We start from the raw sequence: 17670 nt of genomic DNA, 5'->3' as shown, positions 1-17670 counted from the left end.
TCCTTGATAAACCCACTTACAAAAGGGCAAAGTTGCAAAAATTAATCAATTTGCCTGTTTGCCTTTTCCTCAAGATCTGTGTTATTTCCACCTGTATCTCCCAGTTCAAAAAGCCCAAGAAGATCAGGGAACTGGTTTGTCTTGTTCCCCTATTGATTTCCAGCTGCCAGTGAAATGCCTGGCACATGATCGGAATTCAACAAGTACTTCGCAAAGTGAACAGAAATCAACCATGTATTACCTTCAGCTATGGCTTCATGCGACAAATATATAACCCCACTGGTGAAAACCTCTCCCTAAATAATGTTTATGACAATAACAAGGACAGTGTTAATAATAAGATGTTACTGAATGTCATGCTCTGCTCTATGTGCTTTAACGTATTAACAGTTTTACTCTCTGCTGGGGTTCAGGACACACAATGCCATAGGATGGCACCTTCACATACTATTTTAAGCTGAAGGAGTGTGAGAAAGCAGCAGAAGCAGGAAGGTCACTCTGACACCATCTCCTCTGATATGAGTCATAGAACCCTCCTGTGGGAGGTGCCCTCCCTATACCTGGAGAAAAGGAGCGTCCTTATCATCTAAGGCAAAGGGAAACCAGGAAGAATTCTAACAAACAGTCTCAGTTTCCCCCAGTTTACTATAACGGCCTCGTACTTATTAACCTATCATATTTCTACATGACCGCTCACTCATCATCAAACCTAGCATTAAAATATTCAAGTCTGTTTCTTTGGGGTCTTTGTTTCCTTATGAAGGTGCCCATGTCACATAAAATTTATATTAAATAAATTTCAAAGTTTTTTTCATGTTAATCTGTCTTTGTCAGTTTAATTTTCAGACCCAGTCAGGGACCCTAAGAGGGTGGAGGACAACTTTTTCTGTCACACACCTTAAAACAATCATATAAAAGTCCTGAGGTAGGTATCATTATTATCCCCATTTTACAAATAAAGAAACTAAGGCTTGGAGGAAGGGTATCATTTTCCCTGGGTAATAGGTCAAATAAGGTTGGGAGTCAGGATATATGAATCTGGATAGATAGCACCAGAGCCAAAACTCTTAACATCTAACTGTAAGGCATCTGTTTAGACTCCTGAAAAACAGTGACAATGAATTCCTTACAGCTACTACAGTGTCTGTGTTTCAAAGAATATGAATAAATAATTGGATTCTTTTTTTAAAAATTTTTGAACATGTGCCAGTTTAAAACTTCATGAAGTCTCCTCAATCAGATGAGTAACAAAAATATAAGGCTCACCTGTTCTTTTTCCCCACATTGATAGCCCACTGCAAATGGTTTGTTACTTTCCTTATCCCTACAGTCAGCTTTTGACTGCTGTAGTTTTTATTAGAAGCCACTGGGTTTAGGAAGGCAGGACAAAGTGGCAGTGTAACACTAGGTGATTAAAAAATGGGACACAAGTGTGTCTAGAACCTGAGAAGGGGAGAAAACCAGATAGGTGGTTTCATATCAAAGATACTTCCTCACATGTAACTTCCGGAAAAGAGGAGATTTTTTTTTTTTCCAGGCCATTAAATGACTATTTACAAAAAGTAACCCTCTGTTGCTACTGCCCAGGATTGTGTGAATGGTGAGAGTGACGGGAAATGAAAAACCCAGGAGGAATGAGATGGTGATAGGCAGAAGAGAATGACTCAGTACAATCTCTTTACTGTTATTAAAACACCTTTGTTCCTATCGCAGTGGCCTGCATTTTGTGTTGACCCTTTACTTTCTTTTGGAAATACTATTTATTTCCAGGCACATCTCCTCATTCTTTTTTCTTTCTAAATGTTGAAGAAAGCCATGAAACATCTAGTGTTCTTCGATCTAACTGCTGAAAAGTCAGTTAGGAAAAAGTCTTCTCAATACATAAACAACGCATGAAGGTGAAAGGAAACAGAAGAGCTTTATTTGAGTCCTCTAAATAAAGTTCAAAGATGAGGAAAAATAACTTTAAGTCCATGAATAAGCCATTCAAAACACGGAGTCATGTATTATACCCTAGATTAACACAAAATGGTAAAGCAGAAGCAAGCAGACTGAGAAACAATACTTCCCGATGCAAGGAACAGCTTGTCTCTTTGTTCTCAGCATCAATATTACTGCCTAAATTAGTGCATCACAAAATTTTCTGCCAGAATATTCCCAAAGGTGGAGGGCAGTATGCACTTCCACTCAGCATTCCAGGACGTTCTAACAACTTGATGCAAGCGGACTATTTTTTGAAGGACTGTATTTTATATACACAGTTCATACAAATTCAGCACTCTATTCTATAATACAGATCTCATTTTAATACAAAATGCTTGAGTAAAATTGATCCTTTGGAAAGATTATTGTATCCACCTATGAGTTTTCCTACGTGGCACCAGGAACATGAGCATCCCAGTGTAGAAACACTTTCAAAGTGGAATATTTGACATCTTCTCTACTCAAAATTCAAGCATCTAAAGTCAAATAAGATAAAGAACCACACACATAAAAGAAACCTGCTTCCCAGCTGGCAAATAGATCTGTTTGTGCTTAATTACTTCTGCTCTGACATCTAAAAAGCAATACTATGTGATCAGCAAGAACAAACAAGTGAAGCAAGTTGGCCTCATAAATCAGGAGGTCCAGAGGTTAATCATTCTATTCCTCTCTCTTTCTGGAAACCACGAACAAGCCTGACTAACACATGTATCTTTCCAACTTTTCCAAACTTTTACCATTTTCAAAAAGGCTTTTTTATTTGCTTTCTGGAGCCAGCTATTGCTAGCAACACGCTCCTTACTTTCTTGCTAAAATGTTCTGAAATGTAAGTCAGTCTGTTGCATAAAAAGACCAATGGAATTAACTTAAGTCTTTCCCTTCACACTAAACAGGAAATCATACTAAATGAAAACAATACCTAGATACACAGAGAAACTTAAAGCTACTACATTTCCACCCACAGAAGCAGGAGACCCCTCTACTTCACACAATGCCTTCACTCTTTATCTTCACGCTTAAAGGAAAACCACACTTCATGTCAGAAACCTGACTTTGAAAGGCAAGCACTAAGACTGAGTCTGCACCTGTACTCTTGCCCCTGACATTTGACAAGGCAGTTCCCTGCTTGTATGTCCAGATCCTCTGCTAAATGGTGAGACCCGGGAAGGCAGGGGTCCTTGCTGTGGACTCACCATTGCATCTCCAGTCTCTGGCTCAATGAGACTGTGTTGAAATGTCCATTTTTGACTATTAAGTCAACAGGTCTTTGCTTTTCATTTCTAAACTGACTGAACGATCTCCTTGTTTTGACTATGCTCATGAGCTTTCTTCACGAAAAAGAGTAAGTCGAGGAGCTCAGCGTGGGACTAGGAGTTTGCAAAACTAGCAAAAGTCATTTTTACTAAGTGGGAATGGGGTGAAGACACCAGGATTAGGAGGCTGATCACAAAGCCTGCTATTTTGCCAACTGAAAGGTAATGTAAACTTATCACTGATAAGGGAGGTTGGTTGTAAAAAAAACTCTGGGTCCCATTTCAAATGAGATAATATATGAAAATTTTTACAAAAATATATCGGGCACCTAGTAAGAGCACTATACATATTTGTTGCTATTGCTATATCAGTACCTTCTGGATACATTCTTGTCTTTGAGAATACCTTAACTTTACTTCTTGTTTATTTCCCCTCACCACGAAACCCTAGGATTAATGGCACAGTGTTTGTAAAGTGTTTTGAAATCCCTGAAGTGTTATAATCAAGCCAAGTACCATTTTGTTTATGCAAACTGTGTCTACCCAATGAGTCCACTGAAATATCTGGGATTGGGAACTTCTGTCTCACCAGGCTTAATAAATGATTCCCTCTGGCTCTAAAAGCAAGTACTTTTTCAATGACAATGGAAGGGAAAGCAAAGGAATTACTCTGTGACATCTGTTGTGTAACGTTCTTCGAATGGCGCATCTTGATAAATGCATGAGAGTCCTTGGAGAGTTACTGCATACAGTGAAGAGAGAGTGGTAAAAATCCCAGTATCTCTGCAAAGGAAGGGAAGACGGGTTAGAGTCAGAACAGCCCCACAGTTTCCATCCATAGAAATCAACAATGATGAATTTAGGCCCGACTTTATACTTAATGACGGCTTTCTAGGATCTCTGATAGTAAGACAAAATTGAACTTGAAGTTGAGATGGGGAACTGAGAGGGTGGTGTGACAGGAGAGAAGAGACAGGAGGGGATATAATACTTTATACCTATAATCAGAATCCAGGAACTGAGATGATACACTCATGTGAACTGCCTGGACCCGTGTAAACCAAAACAGCAATTTTGAATTAATCTAAATATTATGTTAAGCCCTTTATGTGCCTGGTGTGACACATACAAGTACATTTAGATCCGTTAATTATCATTAACTGATAACGATAATTGCATTATTCAGTTAATGAAACTAAGGCAGCTTAAGTAACCTTTAAAAGGTAAGGTAGCTAATAAGTAGCAGAATAAGATTGCATCTAAGACATTGGCCTCCAAACCCAATGAGCTTTGCACTCTGTACCTGACACCTCCCCACGTATTGGAGACAGCCTGTGACTGCTCAAACCAAGAACAGGAGGCTTGGTGGAAGAACTGGTTTACAAAGGCAGCCAAGTCCATGTGCAGAGAGTGAGGACTCAGCTTTGCCAATGGCTTTCTGTCTGACCCATCACAGGGTTTTTAATGCAATTGACTCTTGAACAACATGGGGGTCAGAAGTGTCCACCGCCTGTGGAGTCAAAAATCCATGTATACCTTCTGACTCCCCCAAAACTTAACTATGAATACTTACAGGCTACTGTTGACCAAAAGTCTTACTGATAACATAAACAGCTGATTAACACATATTTTGTATGTTATATATAGTATATACTGTACTCATTATAAAGTCAGAATAGAGAAAAGAAAATGTTATTAAGAAAATCATAAGGAAGACAAAATGCAATAAATAAAGTACAGTACGGTACTATATTTATTGATCCAAAAGTTTATGTCATCTGTTTGCAAGATGAAAAATATTTGCGTATAAGTAGACGCATGCAGTTCAAACCCATGTTGTTCAAGGGTCAACTATAGCCAGTTTCCTGCTTACTAATGGCTTCAAGATATTTTAAAGTGAATGAAATAATCTATCTACACAAAACACCTTAATCTTCTGGTAAAATTGCAATATGAGCAATCTCAAATATTACTGTTGCTTAATTCATCTAAGTTGATGGGAAGAAAATATAGCTGCCACCTTTATACAATTGTTCAACTTACCTTTAAATGGAGAAATCCCCCAAGACACACTCCCAAGTGCTATGTACTTGATGCATCTACACACTCTCACACATGCATTTTATAACTTTGTCTCATTGCATTTGAGGAGGTCTTAAAAGCATTCTCAAAATCATTTTTTTTAATTAAAATTTTCTGTACTTCCACTGCAGTCTGGAAATACGATCTGGTGAAAACCAGAGGAAGAGACCTGATTCTTACCTCTAAGTCATCATCCGGAATAGCCCTTTTCCACTTTACGTTCCACCTGATGTGTTCATAGGCATTAACTACAACTTCAATTGCTTTGGGACAAGAATGGCAAGCCTGTATTACCTGCAGAGGAAGCACAGGGTTTCATTTGTTCAATGCACATGTACGATTCATTCATTCCACTCACAGAGACATCAAGGATTTATGGACCTATTATGCTCCTTGGAGCCCTGAAATGCTTTTGAGAAGTCTCACCTCTTTTGAGTATTCAAACACACTGCTGGCCCCCATGGGGACTGGGAGGATGAATAAAATCAGAGTAATTTCCGTCACCACTCAGGAGCAGTGAAAAAGACGTGCTAATGAAGACGGTGGGAACCTGATGAAATGCATGCCCTGCCCTTACAGCCCTCACACCTCTCCAGTAGCTTCTGTGTCCACCAGGACACCTCCAGCTTCTTTCTGCCAACGTGGCCCTATCTCCAGAAGTCCTTTGGGTGTGGCCTGTTTTCATTTCAAAGCGACCTAAGGGGCTCTCCCATGTGATGCACAAGTGGTCCACGGGGAGCCTGCACCCCTCACCTCTGTCCCATCATCAGCAAGAGCACTGTTGACTCCCTATTTAGTTACCTTTCTTTCCTTTGCCACCAGTGAAGCAGCTCCAGCCATACACTTTCTTCTTTAAATTTGCTTGTCAGGAGTTACACACCGGTTCCATTTTCTCTTGAAACTTCCGAGAATATATCAAGCTGTCCTCAGCGTTCTCTAAAACCCTCTCTCACTTGACGTGAAATGAAGAGAAAGTCCTTCTCTCCCACCCTCAACCCTACCATTAAAAGGAAGGCATGCCTCTGCGTTTAACTTTCTCCAAGGAAATGTTCTTCCTAATTTCCAGGTCCTTCTCAACCTCAACCAGTGTCATTGGGCAAAAGGTCACAAAATTGTTTTTCCCCCACCTCCTTTACCAATCCTTCCTAGGTGGTCTAGCATCGCATTTTTCAATGTCCTAGTAAGTACCTAATGTCTCATGGCAAAACTGAGACACACATTTAAGTGTGTGCTCAATGGGCCCTGAAGTCACCTGTTTGGAGATCAAGCTGAATAGAGGGCCCATGTCAGGGAGATAAAGACAAGAGCCAGTCAGATGGAGCCAATTGACAGTACACCTGACGTGCCAGTCGGAAGGGCTTGGGATTGACTTAACAGGCAATAGGAGGCTGTTACATATTCTGAACAAAAAAGCATTAGAATCAATCAATTAGTTCCATTAGGATGCGTTTCTTGAGCACTGTGTATAGCACTATGACAGTAATTCTGAAAAGCTTATGACCTACTTTTTGTGTTTACAGCCTAGGTACTTGAAGAGAACAGATATAAATATTTCAGAGAGCAATGCGAGCCAGTAAAGAATCAGGGACAAATTTAAAGATCATCAGGTGTCCCCTGATCACCATGAGCAAAAGTACAAAGGTGAAAAGCAGGATATCAGGGTAGAGAGCAGTGAGGAAGTTGAATGGGTGCAACCCAATGGCTTCTCAAGCCGGCTTCCCTGTTGGTCATGAGAATGAAGAGCAACTGAAGTTGCGAGAAAGAATAAGTGGGGCTTACTGACTAATCAGATATGGGGAGTAAAGAATGCAACTTTAAAGCCTGAGGTCAAGGACAAATAGGGGAGCCATTAATGTAAATGAGGAAACTGAAAGGGCATACTAATTTAGGGGTGGGCAGCTAGTGAGCAGGAGAATAGTTCACATGCAATGTCCCAATGTCAGCTAAACATGTGCATGATATATGCTCCAACAGAAGGCCAAGATAGAGATGGAGATTTGTGCACTATCAAAGAATGTGCTGGCTAAAGCTATGAGGTTTAATGGTTCTCTAAGTGGGTATAAATAGAAAAGGTAGAGGATTACAGTCCAAAGAATTTGAAGCTACCAGTTTGCAGTCGCTGAGTGCATGGTTGGGAAGAGATGGACAGTAACATCATCATACAGTGTCTCCACCATACAGACATAATAGATGCAAATAACATCACGAGCATAGACATGTCGAGTAAAATCATTAGGAGGCAATGTGTTTGGAATATTTATTGCCTTTGTTTTTAGTATAGTTTATTGTAGATTTATATGATTTAATATTTCATAATGGTTGTGTTTATCAGTAAGCTCAAAAAAGTTAACAATAGGCTCTTCTGAGCTATTGTGAGTCAATGCCAGCATACAGCTACTTTCAGTTGTCCCCATATTTAAGAAGTACAGTCATAAGCCACTGCAGACTAAATGTATATATTGAAGTTGCAAACCAGTGAAGGCATCAGAATTATCCTGCCCAGTGACTGGGTCCAAATGAGCACAGCATAAATACTTGTTTAATAAGAGGATCCATTCACATACGTATTCTAGGCACAGTGCACAAAATTGAACTGCTAACCATGGCTTTCTCAGTAGCTAAACAAATAAAGAGAAATCCTATGTCATCAACCCATAAGTGGGTAAGAAGGTGGGCTGGAGCCAGGGATCCATGGCTATAGGACCTCTGAAGAGTCAGCATCTCTGAGTCTGAAGAAAGTGTAATTCAAATGATTTCTATCCTGGGTACATGGCTCTCAGGGTGGGCAGGTAATTTTCCAGAGTTTTGGTCTTGGAAAATTGAGGTAAATGGGGCTGTTCTTTTCTCTTTAGCTGGGATGAGGATAGCAGATATGTAGCTCTATGCAAAAGAGACAGACAAAACCTCAGGCTGACTAATTGCTTTGAACACCAGTTATAAACTACCATCATAGTATCATAGTTGGAGATGAGGAAATTGAAACCCAGAGAGGCACACAGTAAGAGGAAGCATGATCTTGGGTTTTCTTCATCTGAATTTAGTGCTCTTTCAAATATATTCTCATGGTCTTCTTTTAAAGCTTAGATAATCACTGGTGAAATAAAAGGTTTAAGGACACAAATCCCATTGCACACGTATTTTAAAACAAAAAACACTCTTTACCATAATTATTTTAGGTTGGGTCTTATTGAAAACTCGAAAGAACTCCCTTTAGAATGCAAAGATGTTGTTAATAATATGAAAACAGCTTCTATCCAGACCTCCACACACATCCTTCTCTAAAGACCTCCACATACATCCTTTCTGGAAGGATGAGCCATGGTAAGAAGTATGTTGGTACTTCGTTGAACAGGCCAAAATAAAGATTTAAATTTAAGAGTTACCAGTGTGGAGATGTAGCTGAAATTAGTCCAAGGCCTGAATCAAGAATATACTTATACTGGAATTATAAAAACAAAACAGCATAAAGACGTCAGAAAGTTTGTAATGAGGTTCTGCACATGGTTTAAGTGTCTACTAGGAAACTGACAACATAGGTCATTTGTCTGTAGGTATTCCTTACCTCCCCCTTCTTTCCAACACTGGAGTGCAGAAGAGATGTGGCTAAAAGTTACTCTCCTCTTACAACATATTACCTACTTCCCAACTAGGGTTTCCAGATTTAGCACATAATAATAAAAGAGGTTGACAAGTGAAATATGAATTTCAGATAGACAACAAACAATTTTTAGTATAAGTATGTCCCAAATATTGTGTGGAACATACTTATACTAAAAATTACTTATAATTTACCTGAAATTCAGGTGTAACTGAGCATCCTGAATTTTATCTGGCAACTCTATCCCCAGTCCGTATTCGGAAACAGTTCAAAGTAAGTTATGGATACAGGAACGTAATTCATTCCCAGTTTAGGAGCCTAACTTCACACATCTGGTGCTTTGATTTGCACCTGGCACACTCCCATATAGCACAGGAAGATAACTTCTTACCTTTCATTAGGGTAAAAGCAAACAAACAAACAAAAATCAAGTCGTTCTTAACCCGCAGTCTTTAGATGCACCAAGTCCAAAGCACCCACCGCTGTCATTAGGTTTTGCTGACACTGATCACTAAGTTTTCTGCTGACAACAGACAGGTCTCACAGCATGAAAGGCTTCTTACCCTGACACCCACCCAGCTATTTTCACTGCCATGTCAGGCTTCTTCTAGACCTAAGGCAGCTGGAAACATCTCTTTAAACCTTGGGAATTATTTCACAAGGCAGTAACAACAACAAAGACCCTTAAGAGATAGCGAACTCTAAATCATCACTAGTGCTGAGTACCAGGAACCTTGACCATCACATGAGAAAGGATTTGTATGGACCCAGAAGGGAGAGACTCCTTTCTTTTTGCTGGCCTGAGAAAGAAAAGATGCCCAGTGAACTTCACTTTCTGCATGTCTTTGGGGTCTCTATACTCCCTTCATGGAAGAGGAATTGGACAAAAAAGCTGTTTCTATAGGGGTGGCAGCATAAGAGACCATTAGATACTTTCCCTCATCATCTGACCCCTAAAAGCATAGATTAAAAAACAGATTCAAGATAAATCTCCTTGCCACCCTTCCGATACAAGTGGCACCTGTAAGCCACTTCAGCAGAGAAATTCTAAAGCTACCTTTGCCCTTTTATATAGATACTTAATAATAGGTACTTAATAATCAAAGAGACTTCTTGTACCCTGGGCTTCATATACAGCCTTGTTCAATGGCAAAAATCATCCTCACCTCCCCCAAACCCTCACACACCCTTCTCTTGCCTAGAAAACTGTCTCTCTTGCCCTACAACAAAACCCAATCTTGGCTCCCTCGGGTGTCACTTCCTTCTGAATTATGCTGAGAGGAAAAAAAAATCAAATGTCCTTTTGTACCATGGAAAGCAATCGCAGACCCCATAATCCTTTTTTTCCCCTTATGCAATTTATACATTGGCCTTCAGTGAAATACACCTTCTACAAATGTGCTTTGTATTTGGAAGACAACATCTTCAGCTCTGACCTTGTTTCTCATAAATAAGGAAACCAAATTCCCCATCCACAAGAGAACAAATCACTTTATCTTCTGGATAAATGAGTCAGTCGTAAAAATGACTTTCTCTTCGGAAAGTCCGGCTGTAGAGTAATTGTTATAAATCACTGCGAAGCATCTGCATAGTAAATTGAATAGTTTTTCTTTAGTTTTCCTTTGGAAGAGGGCCAGTTCTCTTATGCTGTTTGTTGGGTAGCAACAAAATGTTTATAATACCAGCCATCCACCAGTGGTCAACTCTAGCCTAAATCTCTTTAGCATACGGCCAAATTGGAGGAACTCAGAAAGGCAAAACAGAACTGAACAAGGACATTCTAACAGTAGATAAAAGTGTTCCTTGGAACACATAATTGTATGCCTATGTTACAGGCTAGGAGAGCCACCAAAATAAAACTAGTAGGAAACACTCTTATAATGGACAAAGGGTACATTTGCGTAGGAGGAAGAAAGGAAGCACTTTTGTTGAGCAGCACAATTGGTCTCAGTGATTGACGTGCTTTACTCACATACTCCTTAGACAATCCGGAAAAGCTGATATGTTTACCTTCATTTCTCAGATGAGGAAATTGGGATCTGAGAGATGGAGGAACTTGTTCAAAAATCAAACAGGAAGTCAATGGCTGAGCCAGAACTCACACCCCTGGTTACTAAGCCGCAGCTCCTAACCCTCCTCGCTGTTACCTCTCAGACAACTGCTTTTGTGTGAAGGACCTGGGCACTTTCCTCATATTTGCAAGACTTCTTACTGGAGAACAGAAACTCTGTTTGAAGCCTCATTCTCTCTAATCTGACTCCGAAAGAGGAATGAGGAGAGAGTCTTTTATTTTGTAGAGATCTGTTCCATCCACAGTCAACCAACAGTGAGTTTCAGAATAAAACTCAACAATTAGTCTCTAGACAGTCTCACAAATTATCTCTCCTGGTCGGAAAGGTCCCTGCGGGTAAATCAAACCCAGGAGCACCGATTTAGCAGATACGTAATAATAACAATAGTATAGTCATCATTGGTTTAATGCATCTGGCTTTATATACCACGATGAAGACTCCCAAATGTGTATCTCTAGCCAGGACCTTTCCCTGAACACCAGATTCATGTATCAAAATGCCTACTTGACATCTCCACCCATTCAGGTGGAGGCATCTTAAGCATAGCAAAATCCCCGATCTTCTCTTCAAAATCAGTTCCACCTGCCTTGTTCTTATCTCAAGAAACAGCCTCTTGATTCTTTCTGTTCCTTGGGTAAAATCTTTGCAGTTATCCTTGACTCTTCTCTTCTTACAGCCCACAGTCAGTCAGCGAAACTCATGGACTTCCTCTTCAGAACATGGCCCAGATCTGACCACTTCTTACCACCTCACCATTTCCACTGTGGTTCTAAGCCACCCTCATTTTGTGTCTAGGTTATTGCAATACCTTTGCCACCCCTAGCATTGGTCTCCAAAAGGCTATCAAAAGGATCCTTTTAGAATACAACTCAGACTTATATTTCCAAACTCAAAATCCTTCAGTGATGTCTTTTCTCATTCAGAGTGAAAAACACCAAGGACATAACCATGGCCTACAAGGTTAGATATGGTCCGCAAACCATCTTGACATACACCTCTCTGAATTCTCTTCCTCCTTCCTCCACTCCAGCCACTCTGACTTCCTGCTCTTCTTCAGACATGCTTAGCTCCCTCCTAACTCAGGAGGGAGTTGCACTCGCTTTTTCTTAAGACGAGAATACTCTCCCTCCCATTCAAGTATTCACATGACTTGTTCCTTCACATTCTTATTTTTTTTAATCAACCTTTGTAAAATAGTACACAAACACCAAAAAACAAAAAAAAAAGGTATTCTCTCATTTTCTTTACCTCACTTTACTTTTCTCCAGAGCACCTAACAGATCAGAGTATATTATTTGTTTGTTATTTCATTTTTGTCCTGTCTCCCCTACAGAGTGTTTCCCATGAAGGCTGTTTTTGTTATTGTTGGTGTTCATTGCTCTATCTCTCACATCTAGAACAGTGCCTGGCACATAGTAGGTACTTAGTAAATATTTGTTAAATAAACAAATGAATGAACTTGCCCACTTACTCTCTGTGACTTTAGGAATATATAGCTTAATGCTGTTATCCTTTAAATGAACATAATGTCAATGAATGCCTGTCTTTATATTTCATTATAAAAATAAAAGGAAAGACTCTGTATAAAGCCTGTTTAGAGCTCAACAAAGGACATTATTGTAACATTATAATTTATTATTCTAGTCCTCATCATAATCATGTAGGATTCTCTATTAAAATTTTATATATTTCCAGGACATTATGACTACTACATATAATTCTAAAGGGGAAAACAACTTAATCTTCCACTAAAACACTGACAACCAAGAGAAGATCCCTTACTGGGTTCACAGGATTCACTGACCTCGCCATATTTCTATCTAAACGTTCTCTGGGTTGTCCATCTGGAATTTGCCCTGATTGAGTTCACTCCCCTTAAATTCTTTAGTGACACTTTTCTTCCAACTAAGCCTCACACTGCAGGACTTTAGACTAGTTCCTGATCTTTTACCAAAGTAGGAGGTAGAATTTAGCTGTAAATTTAGTGAAACTTCTGTCAATTTGCTTTCTGTGGCCCTATAATAGTTGGCTAGTTAATACCTGAGACTCTTCTGCTTCATGTTAATTAATTCTTTTTGGAGTGAGTGGGACCCTAGGTATGGTGTCATTTGATATATTTTAAGGTGACATGCATTTCGATTTTCAAATTAATTACCATCATCAACCTAATGCAAAACTTTCTCTCTTCCATGTGCTTACAGCACCCTTTATCCTTCTAACTATCAGTTACCACGGCATATTAAAATTATCCGTTTATGTGTTTATCTCTCTTACTAGATTCAAACATACGTGAGGGTAGGGACTGTGTCTTAGTCATATGAGTATTGTTAGCATGTGGTCTCTGCTAGCCCCTTAAAAATTATCAATAAATGTTAGAAATAAAGGCTGTGCAGTGTGATATTATATGAATAGAAACTAGTACCAAATGATCTAAGGTTGAATACTGGCGCTGCCACTGTGTGAGATCAGGCAAGTTACTTAACTACTCTGCCTCAGTTTCCTCTTCTGTAAAATAGGTATAATAATATCATTTACCTCATAGGATTGTTACAAGGATTAAGAGAATTAAATTAAGAAGTGTAAAATGCTTATACCAGCGTGCTTAATTAGTAGAATCATTATATATAATAAATATAATTTTTAGTACTTAATAAATGTTAGCTGTCACTAAACTGGAAAATTGGGTGGCCCTTTCATGTCATCTAATTCCAAAGCAAGCTCAGTCATCTTTATTATCAGACATTCTGCTCAAGAGATGGCGAGTGTGTGCCTGTCTGACACCAGTCACCTCTCCTACAGACTAAAAGTGGCCTTCTGATCTTTCTGAGTCCCTCAGGAAGCCACTACCAGTTCATTGGTGTTCACACAAGACATGGACAATTACCTGCCACTCTTGTTCTCATTCCCTCTCTCAGCCCAGATTCCAAACAAACGTGGACTAGAAGGAGATAGCGAGGGTTATACGTGTAAATGGAAGGTCACGTAGATGATCAGAGGCTCTTAGCCCAAAGGATCATTCCTCAAAGAAGCTTAAGTTACTTGGAGATTTCAGACCAAGCCGCCCTTTAAGTCCCCATCACCCCTGCTGACTACCCAGTTCTCCACGTGGCGCCCCGGGACACAGCCTCACCTTATGGAATTGTGGAGGGTATATTCGAGCAGCCCCATGGTTCAACAGCAGCTGGTAGCAGATCTCAGGCTGCGCCGCAGGTCGCACGGAAGTGACCTTCAGCACGTACTGGATGGCAGCACAGCCGTTGATATCCATGAGATTGGCTTCAGCGCCGGCTTCCAGCATCATGTGCATGAGCACGTGGTCGCAGTTCCAGGCTGCCTTGTGGAGCGGAGATTTAAAGTCGTCATCCCTGGCGTTGACCTCGGCGTGGTAGTCGAGCAGCATGCGGCAGATGAGGTGGTGCTCCCGGCTGTATTCTTGCTCTTTAAAGCGGAGGGCCCAGTAGGTTGCAATCGCCAGGGGGGTCTCCATATGGGCGTTCACACTGTCCACCACGGCGCCGTGCTCCACGTAGAAGGCCACCAGCTCCGACAGGCCGAAGTGCGCAGCTGTGTGCAAGGGCGTCTCCTCATCCTGGTTGTTGGTCTTCATATTCACATTCGCCCCTAGAAAGGGAGATTGAGGAAGTTAATTGTTTAAACTTGTGTTGCCGTTATACCTAAGTTTAATTAAACGGGACTTTTCTTGCTGCTTCTCTTTTAACCTCTGACTACCATACATTACCCCTTTTTTTCCAAGTTTCATTTCTGGGCCTCACTAAAGCCAGTCCTTTGAAACAACAGTGCCATCTCCTGGACAATTAGGAAATACAACCCGGACAGGGGGTCGGGGCTTGGTGGGTACTGGAAGGCTGGAGAATTGTTTCTTGAGTTTTAATTCTTACTCCCATGTGAACTGGGAAATACAAAGTGGTTCCTATAACTAATAACTTTTATCAATAAAATAGTAAATATCATTGAAAAGAAAGGTTATATCACAACCTTGGAAGCTCATACAAGTGACTTCAAAAATCATCAATTTCTTTGAATATTTCACAAAATCATGTTTTTCTTCTCTTTCAAAGCAGGAAAACCTGAAAGTTTGGTCCAAGAAAACTTTAGTGGTATGAAAGTTGCCCAGCCCTCTGACTGAAAACTGACGATATTAGAGCCATCCAAGTCGTAAGGCAACCCTGGAATACAACTGGGGAAAAAACAAAAACCACAAACACTTTGACCATCAAACTAGCCTAAAGGTCATATTTTTCATTGAAAGGGGTGGAAGTTAGTTTACTAGAAATACCCGTTGAAAGACAATGATTTAGAGATTGTAACATACTTGATTTACAGTTGACAATGGGTATTAGAAATAGAAAATTTTATGTTGTAGCAAATGGCACTATTTCATCTTTTCTTATGGCAGAGTAGTACTCCACTGTGTATATATACCACATCTTCTTCATCCAATCATCTATCAAAAGACACTTTGGTTGTTTCCATGTCTTGAGATTATTATGCTAAGCGAAATAAATCAAACAGAAAGTCGAGAACCATATGACTTCACTGATATGTGGAATATAAAACTGAAAGAAACACAGGAAGAAGACAAACAAATAAAGAAACAAGAACTCATAGATACAGACAATAGTTTAGTGGTTACCAGAGGGTAAGGGGGAGTGGGGGTGGTAGAAGAGGGTAAAAGGGATCAAATACATGGTGATAGAGGGAGAATTGACTCTGAGTAGTGAACACACAATGTGATATATAGATGATGTATTATAGAATTGTACACTTGAAACCTATGTAATTTTACTATGCATTGTCACCCTAATACATTTTAATAAAAAAAATTAAAATATACAAGACTTTCCCGAAATAATTTTCTGGCTATGTGCTGAATGCTTTCTGAAATTGTAGGAAATAAAATGGAACCAACTGAAAAAAAAAGAAAAGAAATAGAAAATTTTAGTGCTTGGAAAGCTCCTCAAAAATTATTTAATCCGACCAATTTATCTAATGGACCAGGAAACTGAAGTGAATTTTATTTTTCTGGTAGAGAATGTTAAGTACTAGAATGGTCAACTAGAGAAGCTGAAATTTTCCTTCTCTGCGTAATTTAATGGGATGAACCAAGTGACCCCTGGGGAATCTACTCTATTATTAATTCTACTAGAATTTTTTTCTTTTACCTTCATTTGCTACCCTCCTCCCCCCCTTACCCTTTCGTAATTCTACTAGAAATGTAGTATATAGCTACTTCAAGTATAAATCTGGAAAGATTATTATTATTATGCCAGCAACAAATATCTATTAAGTACTTACCATGTGCAAAATTCTGAGCTAAATGCTTTTCATATATTGCCTCATTGAATCTTGCCATCCTTTGCAGGAAGTACAATTTTTACCCTAATTTTACAGATGAAGAAATTTATACTTAGAGAGGCTAATAACTACACCAAGCTAAGAAACAATAGATGGAAGGTTGGAAAACAGACAGCCTGCCTTCAAAATCTCTTACCACTATGTTATTCTACCTCATTAGTTTTCTAGAAGAAAACTTTTCTGTACTTTGCTTTCATTTGGTATTTGAAAACTTGAAAGTAATTAACATAGAAATCATGCTGCATTTTGTTAATTTAAAAAATCGTTCACCATGTATTGCTCCTCTATGCCCCTTTTTTATGGCATCCTCTGGTCATACGGAACATATTTGAGAAAGGCAATATTGTTACAGACATGCTCAGTATCCTATACAAAATCGTCCCCCAGTAAAGTTTTCGAGAGCATACTGCTCCGTAAACTGAATCTGTCAGTACCCTCCCTAACTTGCAGAACGCAGAATTATAACCAAAGATCATCATTCATAGAGCCATCTGTGTTCATCAGTATTCTGCCCTGGAGAAGTTCTGGGTCAGGTCTCCTTTCAGGTCAGCCTTTCTTTTCTCTGGAGTGAAATGCAATGAATAAGAATGTCTTCCCAGAAGCCCTATGCAGGGTCACTTCAAACACTGGAGAATTTCCAGTAAAGAGGGGAATCAAAGGGTCAGGATGAAAACTTTACAGGGCAACTTGGAACAAATCACATTCTTTATTTTTTAATGTACTTGGACATTGACAATTGACCCTTGACCTCTTGGTACAATCGATATGCCGCAAAGTTTCCCTTTCTGAATAGGAGAGCCCTATTTTTATAGTACTTTAAATGTGTCTATCAGTGCCTTTCTATTTCCAGGGAATATACAAAGTAGTATGATTTGACTACTTTTTTATTTTAGATTTTGTGATGTATTCAAGAAATTAAAGACTATAACATAAATACTTGGCAAATTTTTAAAAAATATTTTTAATGCAGAAGTACAATGTATTAGTTTCCTAGAGCAGTTGTAACAAAATACCACAAACTAGGTGGCTTAAAACAACAAATATTTAGTTGCAGTCATGCAGACTGGAAGTGTCAGCTGGGTTGGCTCCTTCTGAGGACTTTAAGGGAGACTGTGTCATGCCTCTCACTTATCTTCTGATGATGACAGGCAATCCTTGGTGTTCCTTAGCTTGTGGATGTGTCACTCCAAGATCTGCCTCCATCTTCACATGGCATTCTTTCTCTCTGTGTCTCTATGTCTTCACATGGTTGTCTTATTTATTATATGTCTTTATATAAGACATGAGTCATATTGCAATAGGGGCC

At 39.5% G+C, this 17670-nt stretch overlaps 1 protein-coding gene across 1 annotated transcript in view; it reads right to left on the bottom strand.

The window, feature by feature from the left end:
- Positions 1-1899: 1899 nt before the first annotated feature.
- Positions 1900-17670, bottom strand: part of ASB4 (ankyrin repeat and SOCS box containing 4) — a 56610-nt gene continuing 40839 nt past the window's right edge. The window contains exons 3-5 of the mRNA XM_019729745.2: positions 14119-14609; positions 5499-5612; positions 1900-4019 (exon numbers count right to left, since the gene is read on the bottom strand). Of these exons, the coding sequence (XP_019585304.1) occupies positions 3831-4019; positions 5499-5612; positions 14119-14609 (794 nt within the window). The 3' untranslated portion in view covers positions 1900-3830. The remainder of the gene's footprint in view (positions 4020-5498; positions 5613-14118; positions 14610-17670) is intronic.

The sequence above is a fragment of the Rhinolophus sinicus genome, linkage group LG09, assembly GCF_036562045.2.
Source record: "Rhinolophus sinicus isolate RSC01 linkage group LG09, ASM3656204v1, whole genome shotgun sequence".
In the NCBI taxonomy this organism is placed as follows: domain Eukaryota; kingdom Metazoa; phylum Chordata; class Mammalia; order Chiroptera; family Rhinolophidae; genus Rhinolophus; species Rhinolophus sinicus.
This window is presented reverse-complemented; position numbering and strand designations above follow the sequence as displayed.